A 14043-nucleotide genomic window follows, 5' to 3' on the forward strand; every position below is an offset into this window, starting at 1 on the left:
AGAAGTAGGGTGTTAAATTGACTGTACAGTATTTTTTTGACTCTTTATATGAGTTAAATATTTAGCAACTCGTTTTGACTGCTAAGTATAACCCAAAATGGTGTAGTAATTTAATGCTACATACTAGTGTAGTGTAAAATCAACACAGACCAGTTGTTGACTAGTGTTAAATTTCAACTATCGTCAGAGTTGTTTTAACTCCCACATAAATCAAACTTTTAAGTGTTGTTTTGACTAGATTTAGTGTGGACCAATAAAAACACTTTTGAAGTGTTAAATTTAGCTCCGTAGGTGTTGAAATAACTTCTAATTCCATCTGCAGGAGCATGTGATTATTTTGGTGAGACGTCTTTGATTACTACAATTAAAGAGTTATTTGACTAATGACAGCAAATAAACAGAAGAACCGTGTCGCGTCAAATCTTGGATGACAACCACCGTCAACCAATATTTTGCGAAGCACAATCATGCCTTTGCCAAGATGATAATGCTCCATTTGGCCTGACACACTGAGAGGTATTGATTGAACCATATCTTTATTGTGGTTGTAGTTTGAAGTGGTCATTGCATCCTCCTGAAAGCTATTCCGACTATGAAAACTCTCATTACTACATGAGACACCGATTACATCCATCAATTTTCAATACCGCTTATACTCATTAGGGTCACAGATGAGGTGGAGTTTATCACAGCTGACTTAAGAGGAAACTTTTAAATGCTAAAAAACTACTGATAACCGGTGTTAAACAAAGGGAAAGAAAAACTGAAAATGCGAATCTGTGGGTTCTGAACTGCAAATATGACTGTTGACTGTTGTTTTAAATTGTAATATCACTAATACCACTAGATGGCAGACATATGTTATTTGCTGGGTCTTAGTTTAAGACTTAAACTGCCTTAAACAAGAGTAGGCCAATTTTCCTCCCTTGAGAATATGCAGGGAAAACAGTACTTTGACATATTATTTGAAGTTCATTGATTTTTTTCGGGGGAAAAAAAAAAAGAGTTCTTTCTCTTGATGTCATTTTCTTGTCCAGCAGTTTTGTGCCGTCCTTGAATGGTAATTTCTATGCAAGATGGCCCTTTTCACTGGGAAAAAAACAAACATTCTTTTTATGACATGAGTGCATTTTTTCCCAGGTTGGAGCATGCATGGTCCGATGTGGCTTCCAGGAGCACTGAGGAAAAATTTGCATTTGAGTTGCCCATACTTGCACGACTGTCGGACATTTCTGCACAATATACGAACATAGGCACATCTGGCATTTATGTGTTACTGGTGAGCTAGGAGGCTACTGCTGCATGACAACTGTTGTCCGCAATTAAATGAGTCTTCAGAAGTAAAGAGGAGGAGGAGAGACGCTGAGTCCATTTGATAGTAAGAAGTCCGTGTTTTGCTCGTCAGTCAGTCTCGCTCTCTCTCGCTCTCTCTCTCTCTCTCTCGCGCTCTCTCTCGCTCTCTCTCTTTCGCTCTCTCTCTCGCTCGCTCGCTCCTACCGACCGCGTACATCAAGGCGAAAGAGGAGCGCTCATTCCACCACACAGCAGTCCTCCATGGCTATGTGCAACGGCGACAGCAAGGTCGGTGGAACCGGTATCAGCAGCCGTCGCTGCTATGACATAACTTGCTCTCGTGTGCTTGCTTTCACGCTGCCATCTCTTTCATCTTTCACTACAGCCTGCGTTGATTTGCGTGGAAAGTTGTTAGAGCGTGTTTGTTAACATTGACCACCGGGGGAAGGAATGTGCACGGGCGCCCCGTGCCTGTTGCCGCTTTACGTGAACATGTCGCTCCCAGTCGCTAATGCCGAAGGTCGTCATTTAACTAAGGTTAAGCACAAATGAATATTCGACAACGTTGTCCTCTAATATCTCTAGTTTGGTGTAAGGCTGGACCCTCACCAGCTGAAGATACCGCGTGGGTTTAGCATAGCTCCGCTAACGTAGCTCAGCTCCTTCTAGTACGTGCTAACATGCTATGCTCGTTACTGTTTATTTGGACTGTCCACTAGGATGGGGCACTGTCATAATTTGTTACCTTGAGCAGCTAGATTGATAAAATGGTATGTTTACTTTTGATTGCTCACGAGAAAGCATTGCTACCCGTCAATCGATGGTGAAACTTAACGTTTGGCTAGCTAATTTATGTCGTTGGAGCACTCGCTGTCACAAACTTGGAGCAATAATAACGTCAAATCTTGACAGTTTGCTAACATCGTTTGCGGGCTTGAGAGAGGTAAATACCTCTTCAGTGCCACAATATTATTAATAATCTATGTATCCCCCCTACAAGTGTACTATCCTTTTACGGTTTTGACAGTGGTAGTGTTTTGAGGGGCACTTCACTGAGGTGAGGGAACCGAGCGTAGTATAAACCACGTGGGTTTATGTTGCCTACCTATTCATTTTTCATAATCGAATTGCATGTCAGACTTTATTTATACAGGTAAATGCGTGAGTATTTTAAGATTAATCGACCCGTGCATCTCATCAGGAGTTATCTGGCAAAACTGTGTTTTATGAAATTGTCATAAACATTGAGACTTATGAACTTTTTTTTTTTTTTAATTTGCATGTTGCACTATAAAAATATAACCCCCTAACCTGTGTTGAGTAAATATTGGGACCCATAAGCAATAAGCATTTGTTTACGTGGTCAGAATTATGCTGTTATGGTGGTTGAAAGTGGTTCTGAGATTTAAACTGCATGCAAGCAAGACCAACTGCTAAATACGGTATTTTTACAGCAATTTTACTGTGAATTTATTTGGTGAATCTTTAACTTGAAATAATATGAAACACTGTGGGGCAACGTGTTGAAATATTTTCAAATCGTGACCAAAGTATTCAATAAATGCATAATTGTCTAAGTGACATCCTCTTTCTCGTGATTATCTCGATTGCTTGTTTCACCATGTTTATTAAGACCTTGTCAGTCACATGCCATTGATAAGGACAAGCTTACCATAGTCAAATTACTCTGGTATGCATAGAGGGTAGAAATGGATCAGAGTTAAGTCAAGGAGTGAGTTACCAATAATGAAGATTTATATTTCATAGGCAGACATGTGACTTTGTAACTGTGACTCTCAGCTGCAGATTGGCAGCGTGGAGCAGAATGGGTCACATGAGGGAGCTGTGGCCATCCTGGATGCTGGTGCCCAATATGGCAAAGTCATTGACAGACGTGTGCGTGAGCTGTGTGTGCGCTCAGAGATCCTGCCATTGGAGACACCGGCCTTTGCGATTAGAGAACAAGGTTACAGGTAAATATATTAAGAATTTTGTATCTGTCTGACGGACACTGTTTTTTTTCTTTTTAATCAATAGGTCACTGGTTTCTTACTGGGTCAAATTGCTACTGCTCTTATAATCTTTATTGTTCAGGCAATGGTTTGAGTAGAATTACACAACAGACTAACTTTAGCTTTTGGGATATATCATTATAAAGCCAAGTAAGTCACACACCAGGAGTTGAATATTTGTTTGATAAACCAACAATAGGTGCCGGGGTGTACACTGAGTTGTTGTGTGACTTTAGTAAGATTTTGAATTGTGCAACTTCCCGGGCAATCTGCTTTTAGGGTTTCAGTGTTCTGCCACTCTTATGTGTGCCAATGTCCCTTTTCTTGTAGGGCAATCATCATTTCAGGGGGCCCTGCTTCTGTGTATGCAGAGGATGCACCATGGTTTGACCCTGCAATATTCACTATAGGAAAGCCTGTCCTGGGGATTTGCTATGGAATGCAGGTACATGCAGTACAAATCCTATGTTTAGCCGCAAGTAGTCTCTAAAAAAAAAACCACTTAGCTCTGCAAGTATCACCATCATTACCAACATCAAGTAGTTCCAACTAATAATGGGGAAATGAAGCTTAAAATTAACACTAAATAAATAATGATTCAATCAAAATGAGATCATATTTTCAATATAGCTATAAAAATAAAAAAGTGAACAGAATTGTTTAAAGGCATTTCTTAAAGATTGAATCACTGTCTTAAGGCATTTATTTATCCAAGTAAGGAGGTGTTCTGTGTATTCAGTCAGAGTATCTGAGTCGCTTTCACTTTACCACAATTTCCTGGCTGCTGTTCTACTCTCATGGCCCAGCTGGGATTTCATCATTTTGCTTCAAGGGCACATTGAAACTAACTGAGGAAGATAAAAGCATCATTAGCTCTCTTTTCCCAGGCAGCTTGGAGGTTTAAACCATCATCTCTCTAATCAAAACCATATTTCTCCATACAGCATGCAGTTATCACATCAAACTAACAAAGTATTTTAACATTATTATCTGTGGTTCATTTTCAGATGATGAACAAAGTTTTTGGCGGAACAGTTCACAAGAAATGTGTGAGGGAAGATGGGGTGTTCAGTATTGGAGTGGACAACACTTGCTCACTGTTCAGGTACTCCTTCTTTTCCATTTATAAGACGGTAAGTGGTGCAGGAGGTGTCCAAACCTTTGAATACAGAGGGGGAAGCTTTGACATTCCTAACGTTCAAATTAACATAAAAAATATATAATTGCCCCAGTAATAATGTAAATAGGTAAAACGTGTTTTGTGTATTAAACCCATTTGTTATTTATATATATATAAAAAAAAAAAAGGGACAAGAAATAGCTGAGTGAAGCAAAAAGTGAAGAATTTCAGTAGCCCTGTTATCCCACTCGAATGGATCCCTCCAGAACTGAGCAGTAGCTAAATGACATGCAAAGGTGACAGACTAAGTCTGTACCTGTCTGTGTGTATGTTATCAGAGGCCTTCAGAAGGAGGAGGTGGTTCTTCTGACTCATGGAGACAGTGTGGATAAAGTCGCTGATGGCTTTAAAGTGGTGGCCCAATCAGGAAACATCATTGCAGGTGAATGTTGACTTCAACCAGATTTGATTTCATTTATACAAATGCTCTTCGTTTTAAATGACAAGGGAAATGCCACAATAAAGAAAGGGCAAATATTAATTGCAGTGCTTTATGAAATATTTTATGACAGCTTTTACTAATAGCCTCTCCATATTGACTGGTTACTAGGTATTTCTAATGAGCAGAAGAAGCTGTACGGTACTCAGTTTCACCCCGAGGTTGACCTGACAGAGGGTGGCATGGAGATGCTTCGCAACTTCGTCTTTGAGATTGCAGGATGCACAAGTAACTTTACTGTCCAGAACCGCCAGCAAGCCTGCATCAGTGACATCAGAGAAAAAGTCGGCACGTCCAAAGTGTTGGTGAGCATAACATTGAAACAAGACACAGGGAAGTAGTGACCACATCAGTCAAGGCAAGTAAACAATCAAATGAAACAGGTCTGTCTGAAAAGTGCCTATCGACTTCCTAAGTGCCTTTATAAACTAGGCTTCTTCCCAGGAGGGTGTGGAGATATGCAAGTCTTTCGTTTAGTGGCAAGTGAACCCATGTTGCCTGCACTAAAGTCAGACGAGTGCGCTATCATGGCACCATCAGTGCCTTGGGGGCTTGTTATATTTCACAAAACTCAAGTACATTTTAATGTTTGTCTAACTGGTACATCTTTGATCTTATAAGGCATGTTTCTTGACTGCAGTTGGGTAACCTAAAAAAATGTGATTGCTTGCAAAAAAAAGATTGATAGTAGATATAGTAGATAGATAAGAAGATAGTTGCCTGCATTAAAATCATGTTTATCAACATGCACAAAATATATTCAGTTTGATACTGTCGCCAGTCATATAGCCGTGTAATTCATGGTACATCTCATATTTGTGGAATTTCGTTGGTGTAGTGTGCCATGACAATCTTGTTATGTAAAATACAATCCCAGTCTCAATACAGGCTAAGAAAGACTGTACTGAAGAAGGAGATGTAGTGTTTGATGGTGGCAAGACTTTTTCTCACTCTGGTGATTTGGTTTGCGATAATTGCCTTAGGTGCTGTTGAGCGGTGGCGTCGACTCAACTGTGTGCACTGCCCTTCTCAACAAAGCTTTGAACCAGGACCAAGTGATTGCGGTTCACATTGACAATGGCTTTATGAGGAAGAGAGAGAGCCAGAGTGTCGAGGAGGCCCTCACCAAATTAGGCATCAAACTTAAAGGTGGGTGTGGTGGAATGATGGAATAAAAGGTGAGTGTGGTGGAATGATGGAATGTGTTGTTGTTTTTAGCCTCGTGTCAAATGTCTAATCAATGCTGTGTGATCTTTACATAACCAAATTAAATTTTTGATTTTCCACCTTTGCCAACCTTTCAGTGGTGAATGCCTCACACACTTTCTACAATGGGACAACAACACTTCCCATCTCAGAGGAGGACAGAACACCTCGGAAACGGATCAGTAAAACCCTGAATATGACCACCAACCCTGAAGAGAAAAGAAAAATAATTGGGGATACTTTCGTCAAGGTACATCTTTAAGTTAATATATTTTACATTTATACATACTTCTATCTTGAGATTGCCAACCTGATTTACACAATCGCATGTATGCCAGCTTGCTTTTACTTTTTGTTTGATACTTCGGTGACATTTTGTGGATTGTTTTTGTTTTTCAGGTGGCAAATGAGGTGATAGGAGAGATGAATCTAAAACCAGAAGAGGTTCTCTTAGCCCAGGGCACCCTGAGACCTGATCTCATAGAAAGTGCCTCTCATCTTGCCAGCGGGAAGGCAGAGGTCATCAAAACACACCACAATGACACCGAGCTCATCCGCAAACTCAGAGATGAGGTACTTCAAAGGCAGAAATTATGTAGCAATATTTCTGTTAATGTGTGTGCGCAATAGCCTTTCCCTATGTACGTATAGTTAGTTAGGAAGGAGAAAGTGATGTCAGTACAGTGGAGACTTTGCCAATATCTAACTGCCAACCTAAACATGCTGAATGCTCTGGTTTGTGATCCTGCAGGGAAAAGTAATCGAACCGTTGAAAGATTTCCATAAAGATGAGGTTCGAGCCCTCGGGAGAGAATTGGGCCTACCAGAGGAGATAGTCTCGCGACACCCTTTCCCCGGCAAGTACATAAACAGACACAAAAGACACCTACTGGATGTTTTTTTTTTTTTTTTTTTTTTTAAACAGTCTTCAATAAAACACTGCTATTGCATTATGGATTTTTTTCCCCTATTTGATTTATATTCATGGCCTCCAAGAGTTTTCATGCAAATATTTACAATAATTATGACTTTCTATGTTACCGGAGGTTTATTGTCTTGCGTCCAAAATCACCTTATGTCACCACGACCTAACTTTACCACAATCTGATGTATTTGCATGAACAAGCCATTCATAAAATTACTGATATGTCTTTTTTTTTTTTCCTTCAACTTTATTTGCAATGTTAGATTTAGTCAATTCACAACTGTAGCTCATTCTTTTTCCTTCACACACAGGTCCTGGCCTTTCTATCAGAGTCATCTGTGCAGAGGAGCCATACATCTGCAAAGACTTTGCTGAAACCAACAATATCCTCAAAATTGTTACAGACTTTTCTGCTAGCGTCAAAAAGGTCAATAGTTTAATCCAATACATTTCCCACCACGACAGAATAGCAAGACCATGAATTAAAACTTCAGACACGGCATATCTTGTGTAAGCTGTTGAACCCAATGATAGGTTTCAGGGATCTTCTTTCTCTCTCATCTCCAGCCTCATACCTTGCTACAGAGAGTCAAGTCGTGCATATCAGACGAGGAGGAAGAGAAACTCATGCAGATCACCAGCCTTCATTCACTCAATGCCTTCCTGCTGCCCATCAAAACTGTTGGCGTCCAGGTGATCAGTTTATTATTTTTTTGGGTCACAGGCAGGTGCTCTGCAGTTGAATTTGAACTTGTTCATCATCTCGTTTAGCATTTAGCATTTCAGTAGACATAACCCACGCCCCTCACACACACAGACACAAAGTTCCTCTAATGTTTCTATATTTGGTCTCCTTCCTCCGTCTGGAAGACTTGGAGATGTGTGGTTTACATTTTGTATATCGAAGGGAATGGAAACTGTCAAATGTTACAAGATAGTCAAAAACCTTATTATGCTGTTCTTAAAAGTGACTTTTAGCTTTTGTGAAAGATCAGTTCTTAAGTTTGCCGCTTTTAGAAGAGACTTTTTTTTGGGGGTGTGTTTTTCCCCATTTCCCTCTTGTTTTCTCACTTAAGTTTTAATTTTAGCCTAAACCTCAAACGTTTGGTAGAGACAGTAGACAAACATTGTAAAGTTTAACTCCTCATGCATCTTTGTTTACAGATGTCAAGGGATGAGGGCTTTTTTTGTTTTTCTTTATTTTGAGCGTGGAGGCAGGTTTTAGTTTTGTATGTTCTTGTTTCCTTACTGAATAAGATATTTTCTCATACAGGGAGATTGCCGCTCTTACAGTTATGTGTGTGGCATCACAAGCAAAGAATCACCTCACTGGGAATCTCTCATGTTCCTGGCCAGACTTATCCCTCGCATGTGCCATAGCATCAATAGGTAACACACAAAGTAACTGTATAGATGTATTTGATTAGCATTCTGTGATAAGTGGAGAATCCATACCTATACCATGTTTTCAATACTCCCTCCCCCTTTCAGAGTTGTCTTTGTATTCGGTTCCCATGTGAAGGAGCCACCAATAGACATCACTCCCACTTTCCTGACCACAGGCGTTCTCGGCACCCTCAGACAGGCTGACTTTGTTGCTCATTCTATCCTCAGAGAGTCTGGTGAGTGTTGTGCTTTGAATAAATGTTTCAATCTAGTAAAGATGTCATTTTACACACTCTACTTGAAATGAGTCAGTCGAGAGACTAGGGCTAGGAAATTATTCCAAATGTATACGCAATTACAATTTTGGATTCTCACGGTCATAAAAACATTCCAATAAAAGAAAAACAATATGTTGAACGACGGGATGATTTTAAGTTCCTGTATTTGCCAAAGCACCATGAATGCAGTTGGTAAAGACCAGGTAAAATGCTATTGACATTCTAAGGGTAAATTAGCATGGATTTACGGGTGTGATATTGCTTCAATTAACCAACACATAAAGAAAGCTAATACAGTACTTGTAGGCATAAATTCTTTCTAATTTGTGAAAATGAGTTATATCAATAAAGCTCAATCGCAACTTGTTTTCAATATTTTTTTTATTGCTATTTTTCCCAAAACTTATTTTTTACTTACTTTTTTTGTTCTTTCAAGTCACACTCACAGCTGCATTTTCAACAATGCAAGGAATTTTTTGTAGCCTCACTTGTTAATGCACAAAACGTGACAGCCAGGGACCCAAGTTAATAAAAGTCAAACTAAATTGGATGAAAATGCAAGAGACTTGAATTGCACATGATGTTTTATCGTTTTGTACCTAACAAAGAAAGTGTTCAAAGGTGAAGGGATGAGCAGGCATGGGGTTGCAGTAGTTGAATAAATGCAAAGTTTGGAAATCAGCAATTAATTGTTTTTCATAATACTGATTTTATTATCAATCAAAATAATTGTGATTTATTTTTTCCATAATCACCCAGCCTCACAAACCTTTCTAAATAGTAAAGCATGTGCAGTACAACCTAAAGAATGTGTGGGGAGACACACAAGTTTGCCTTTGAGAAGGCACTTAACTTGACTTGCTGCATATTTGCATCCACAAGGGGAATGTCTCATAGCTAGAAGAAAACAAACTGTAAAACCACTACTACTTCTCCTCCCAGGATACTCGGGAAAGATCAGCCAGATGCCGCTCATCCTTACCCCGCTGCACTTTGATCGTGACCCACTGCAAAAGCAGCCATCCTGCCGACGCTCTGTCGTGGTCCGCACGTTTATCACCAGCGACTTCATGACTGGCATCCCTGCCACGCCGGGGAACCAAATCCCAGAGGAGGTATGGCAAGGTTCAAGGTTCCGGAAATTGTCGTAATAAATAACAGTGATTTCAACGCGCATGGTGCAGCATCACCTGCATACAACAATCCTCGCATCCGTATGACTGGAATTCAAAGTTGGAGGGCGCTATTCAGCGGTTGTTAATTTATTTTTTAAAATATGGTATTGGTGCAGGCAATTTAAAATGCATATCTGATCTCACAGCACAGTCTTTTCCTCCCCAGGTGGTGCTGAAGATGGTCAACGAGATCAGAAAGATCCCAGGTATCTCTAGGGTCATGTATGACTTGACCTCCAAGCCACCTGGCACCACAGAGTGGGAATAAAAAAAAAAAAGAGAAACATGAAAGTGATAGTAGACAGACACAAACACACACACACACATCCATGTATACGCAAACACACACGCAGCACAGAAGTCATCAGAGAAGGCCAGGGAACTCGTTCCGACCTTTCATCTCCCCCGTACACCCCTTCTCCCCATTTTCGTCAACATTCCCATGGACAACAGACCAGGCTGTGATTGGCGTTTTTTTTGCCCTTGTCTTAATTTTGGCGACAGGGATTGATTATAGATTTTTTTTTCGTCCACGTTAAAAAATTAGTTTAAAAAAAAAAATGGTTACCCTCTGTTGTGAGTCAGTCATCACAATGGAGTGACAGGATGCTGTGAACATTCAAGACGGTCGACTTGAGGTGCATCGCGTGGTGAACTTCGAAAACTAATGTCTTGAGAAGAGTGGAAAGAGGGTTTGTTCATCCACCTGCCCTGCCGCATTGTTTCAAAGTTGTCTAACTGTCATGGGTCTGAATATGTTCATCCACTTATTTTCACCTACCTGTATACTGTGCTCTGAGGACGGTTGCCTGTCTGAAGTGGATCTGAACTGACAACCCTGTGTGACCAATTACCATTGTGTAAGCCGCTCTCTTTTGCCAAAAGTAGATGCTGTTGTCCTTGGTGCCTCCTGGTGGTCATTATGGAGAACTGTTAACCTGACTATCATAGCAAGTGTGAAGCTGTGCAGGAGGCCAAACTTGTGGGTAACTTTATGTGCCTGTTTTTTTCGTTTTGTTTTCCTTTCTCTAATGTGACCAGTTCTGGACTGATATTTCCAGAATATAGTATAACGCTTTTCATTATGTATGCTTTTTAAACAATAAGTACAGAGTTCATTATACTTAATCACTTATAGATTGCGGTTGTCTTTTGCTGCTCTTGTGTCGAACAAGAGTGCGTCTTTGCACATTTGTTGCTTTTTGAACGTAAAGCCTTCAAGCTTTATCAACAGAACCCAGTCATGGGAGGTGTGGCCATATCAAATGCTTCACTTTGTGTGTTTCCAGCTACATTTTAAATTTCTATTCTGAATTGACAGCTACTTAAATCTTGCCGTCTAACTGAGTTGGAACAAAAAGTCATGATCAAGCGGTTTGTGCCTCTAATTTTAATGGCAATGTTACCCTAATGCAAATGGTTTGACACAATTAAGTGTTTCTTTCTGTCTCTCATCCGCCTTCTGATGTATTTTTGTCAAATTCCTCCATGGGGGAAAAGTAGCTTGATATCTTAAACTTAATTTTGTAGTTGAATTAAATTGCAATATTCACATTAAGTTATGCAATTGTATGTCTCATGGCTATATTTTGATGTCATCTTGCTCATTCTTTTTTGGTAATGTGCCTCAAACCAAGCTACTGCATGCAGTTTCAACAACAAATGAAATTTATACAAAAACTGAGCTTTAATAAAGATCTCCATGTTCAAACGTCTCACTTCAGCACCATCCTTTGTCCAGTATGTGGCACCATATAACTATCCATCATTCGATTGATTGCTATCTATTGGTATCTGTCTGTCCCTTTCTCTATAGCCCGGTGTGATTTTTGATGACTTAGTATTCGTATTTTTGGTTAAACTGACACCGACACACCTTTTTGGCACAGCATCTTAAAGGAAAGATACAGTTGCACATATTTAATGCATGACAAATTCTAAAAGGAAGCTCTTGCTGATTCACGTTAATCATCCATCTTCTTTAAGGTTCCAAATGTGCTGAAGCCTATCCCTGGTGACTTTGGGAGAGAATAATACACTCTCAATTGGTATGAATGGACATGCACCCATTCACATTAACATACTGGACAAATTGAAGCAGTTATTCTCGCAGTGTGGTACAAGTGATGTATGGGCTCCCTCTAGTGGAACGGGCTGATAAACATGTTGAATATGCAATGTATTTTCGTTTAATTATTAAATATAGGTTTTCTTCCTGTATTTTAACACTGTTAACATTGAAGATTTTAAATGTTATAGCAATGCACAATAATGTATTATATTATCTTGGAGAGTCAAGTACTTTTTTTGGAAGGTTTACAATGCCTGATTTGGTCTTCAATTAACCCAGTGTAAGATTCTGGATTGTGGTAAGAATCTCAAGGTAATTATTTGTCATAAATTAAGAATTTCTTTTTGTATTAACCAGCCCCCCCCCCCCCCCCCCCCATAATGTCAATAAATTGAGGTCTGTGTTGCATAAGGAAAGTGTTTGTGTGTGTTGTGGGTAACAGGTGTTTATTTTCCCCTGGTGACTGAGCTGCAAGAGCAGGCAAGTTGTCAGCCACCGCAACACGCCTTCAAACTCAGGGGACACTGGTTGATATTGGAACACTATCTTCACTCTGATGTTGTGTACAGATATCATGTTACCATATGCGGCCAATTAACGTCAGCCTTATGTGCGGCCCACTTGTGTGTCGCCTGATGTGACTCCCCTTATTACGGTATAGATCCTTTTTTATAATAGAGGTATAATATATAGAAGTTTTCATTGAATGTATAAAAGACCCACTATCCTACCCCAACAACGAAGAGTTTGAAGCAAATAATTTGTTTTTTTTTCCAGTGCAAAGGGCCATCATGCATAAAAATTACCATTCAAGGATGGCACAAATTGCTCAACAAGAAACCAACATTCAGTGTAGGAACTTGTTTTGTGCATTCTTTCACAAAGAGTAACTCCCTTAAAATACCAACAGCATTGAGCTACTATGTCCTTCAAATATAAGGAAGTAATTCTTAGACTTACTAATTTTTGTAGTTTTGGACAATATATACGAAAGATCCAGTGTAAATGCAACCAAGACATATCTGCCGTCTAGTGTTGATTAGAACTTGAAACTACAGTCGACCCATGCAGTTCACCATTGTCTTTTTCTTTCCTTTTTATTTTCTTCCCATACATTTGATTTCTCCCCATTTTTCTCAGATTCCTTTGCCTCATTTCTTTCCATTTTCTGTGAAAAACATTTATATAATGTTTATCAGCACTTTGGGGTGAATTGTTTGAATTTTTAAAAAATAATGAAATGGCCACTCAGAACGTACCTATAGTTGGCTCGTCAAGATATAACACATGATGCAAAATATAAGATGGGGGAAAAATATTTTGACTCATTCTCTTGAATGTAACTTCTATATATCATTTTTTTCTCTTTCAGATAGACTGAATCTCCAGCTACCACCCGTCACCTCTCCCTGGAGGACCCAAGAAACACCTGATGCACCTACCTGGCTGCTTTCTTCAATGCTTCCAACAAAGCTCACATGATTTGTCTGCACCGCCTTACCATGGAACCTTGTCGCATTTTGCTCGGATTAAGCGTCATTTTCTACTTTTATGCCTCTGTTTCTGCAGAGGCCTCTTGCAAGCTGAAGGCCAGGTTCAAGCTGAGTGGCTACAAGGATGTGGAGAAAAAGAAGGTCATCATTGGCGGAATGTTTCCTGTCCATATGAGAGTTGCTTCCAGCGCTGGCAGCACTTCACGCCTGCCTGTGTCCTCTGGATGTGAAGGGTGAGTCAACTTGTTTACATGACGGTTCAGTTTGTTTAGATAAAAAGTATATCGTGTTTGATGAAATTGTGTGTGTATGATTGGCCAAACAAAAATGTGCTAATTGTTTCAAGCTCTTCAATTACTCCTGAGAAATAAAAGGGTAAAACCTCAGGGATCAATTAAGCCGAATTGCTAAAATGATTTGCGCTCAGTAGCCGTAATAACAAGAATGAAACTAAATATTTATAAAATCTCGTTTGGCGAATCAACATTGGATTATCATCAATTTCAAGGCTTCTAAACTATTGTATAAAAATTTCTGAAGGGGGAACAACCTCATTTGAGCTTCATTCTCCCATCACACGCTAGA

At 39.6% G+C, this 14043-nt stretch overlaps 1 protein-coding gene across 2 annotated transcripts; it reads left to right on the forward strand.

Moving 5' to 3' along the window:
* The first annotated feature begins 1420 nt into the window (after positions 1–1420).
* On the forward strand, positions 1421–11609 carry gmps (guanine monophosphate synthase). 2 transcript variants are annotated; one of them, XM_061281367.1, is made up of 16 exons: positions 1421–1581; positions 3094–3266; positions 3636–3750; positions 4313–4410; positions 4764–4867; positions 5036–5229; positions 5908–6073; positions 6229–6380; positions 6530–6703; positions 6882–6987; positions 7367–7482; positions 7623–7748; positions 8329–8444; positions 8547–8677; positions 9662–9834; positions 10061–11609. In XM_061281367.1, the coding sequence occupies exons 1-16, from the start codon at positions 1555–1557 to the stop codon at positions 10160–10162; spliced, it is 2073 nt and encodes a 690-aa protein (XP_061137351.1). In that variant the 5' UTR covers positions 1421–1554; the 3' UTR covers positions 10163–11609. The 2 variants fall into 2 exon arrangements, with proteins under 2 accessions (XP_061137351.1, XP_061137350.1); XM_061281366.1 differs by lacking the exon at positions 1421–1581 and adding an exon at positions 1714–1830.
* Positions 11610–14043: the final 2434 nt, after the last annotated feature.

The sequence above is a fragment of the Syngnathus typhle genome, linkage group LG6 (assembly GCF_033458585.1).
Source record: "Syngnathus typhle isolate RoL2023-S1 ecotype Sweden linkage group LG6, RoL_Styp_1.0, whole genome shotgun sequence".
NCBI lineage: Eukaryota > Metazoa > Chordata > Actinopteri > Syngnathiformes > Syngnathidae > Syngnathus > Syngnathus typhle.

Bases quoted from the DNA above. Each gene is read 5' to 3' on its own strand.
- gmps (XM_061281366.1), top strand. From the start codon at position 1,744: ATGTGCACGGGCGCCCCGTGCCTGTTGCCGCTTTACGTGAACATGTCG. The intron at 6,074-6,228 runs GTGGGTGTGGTG...CCAACCTTTCAG, and splicing joins ATTAGGCATCAAACTTAAAG to TGGTGAATGCCTCACACACT. The intron at 6,381-6,529 runs GTACATCTTTAA...TTTGTTTTTCAG, and splicing joins TTGGGGATACTTTCGTCAAG to GTGGCAAATGAGGTGATAGG.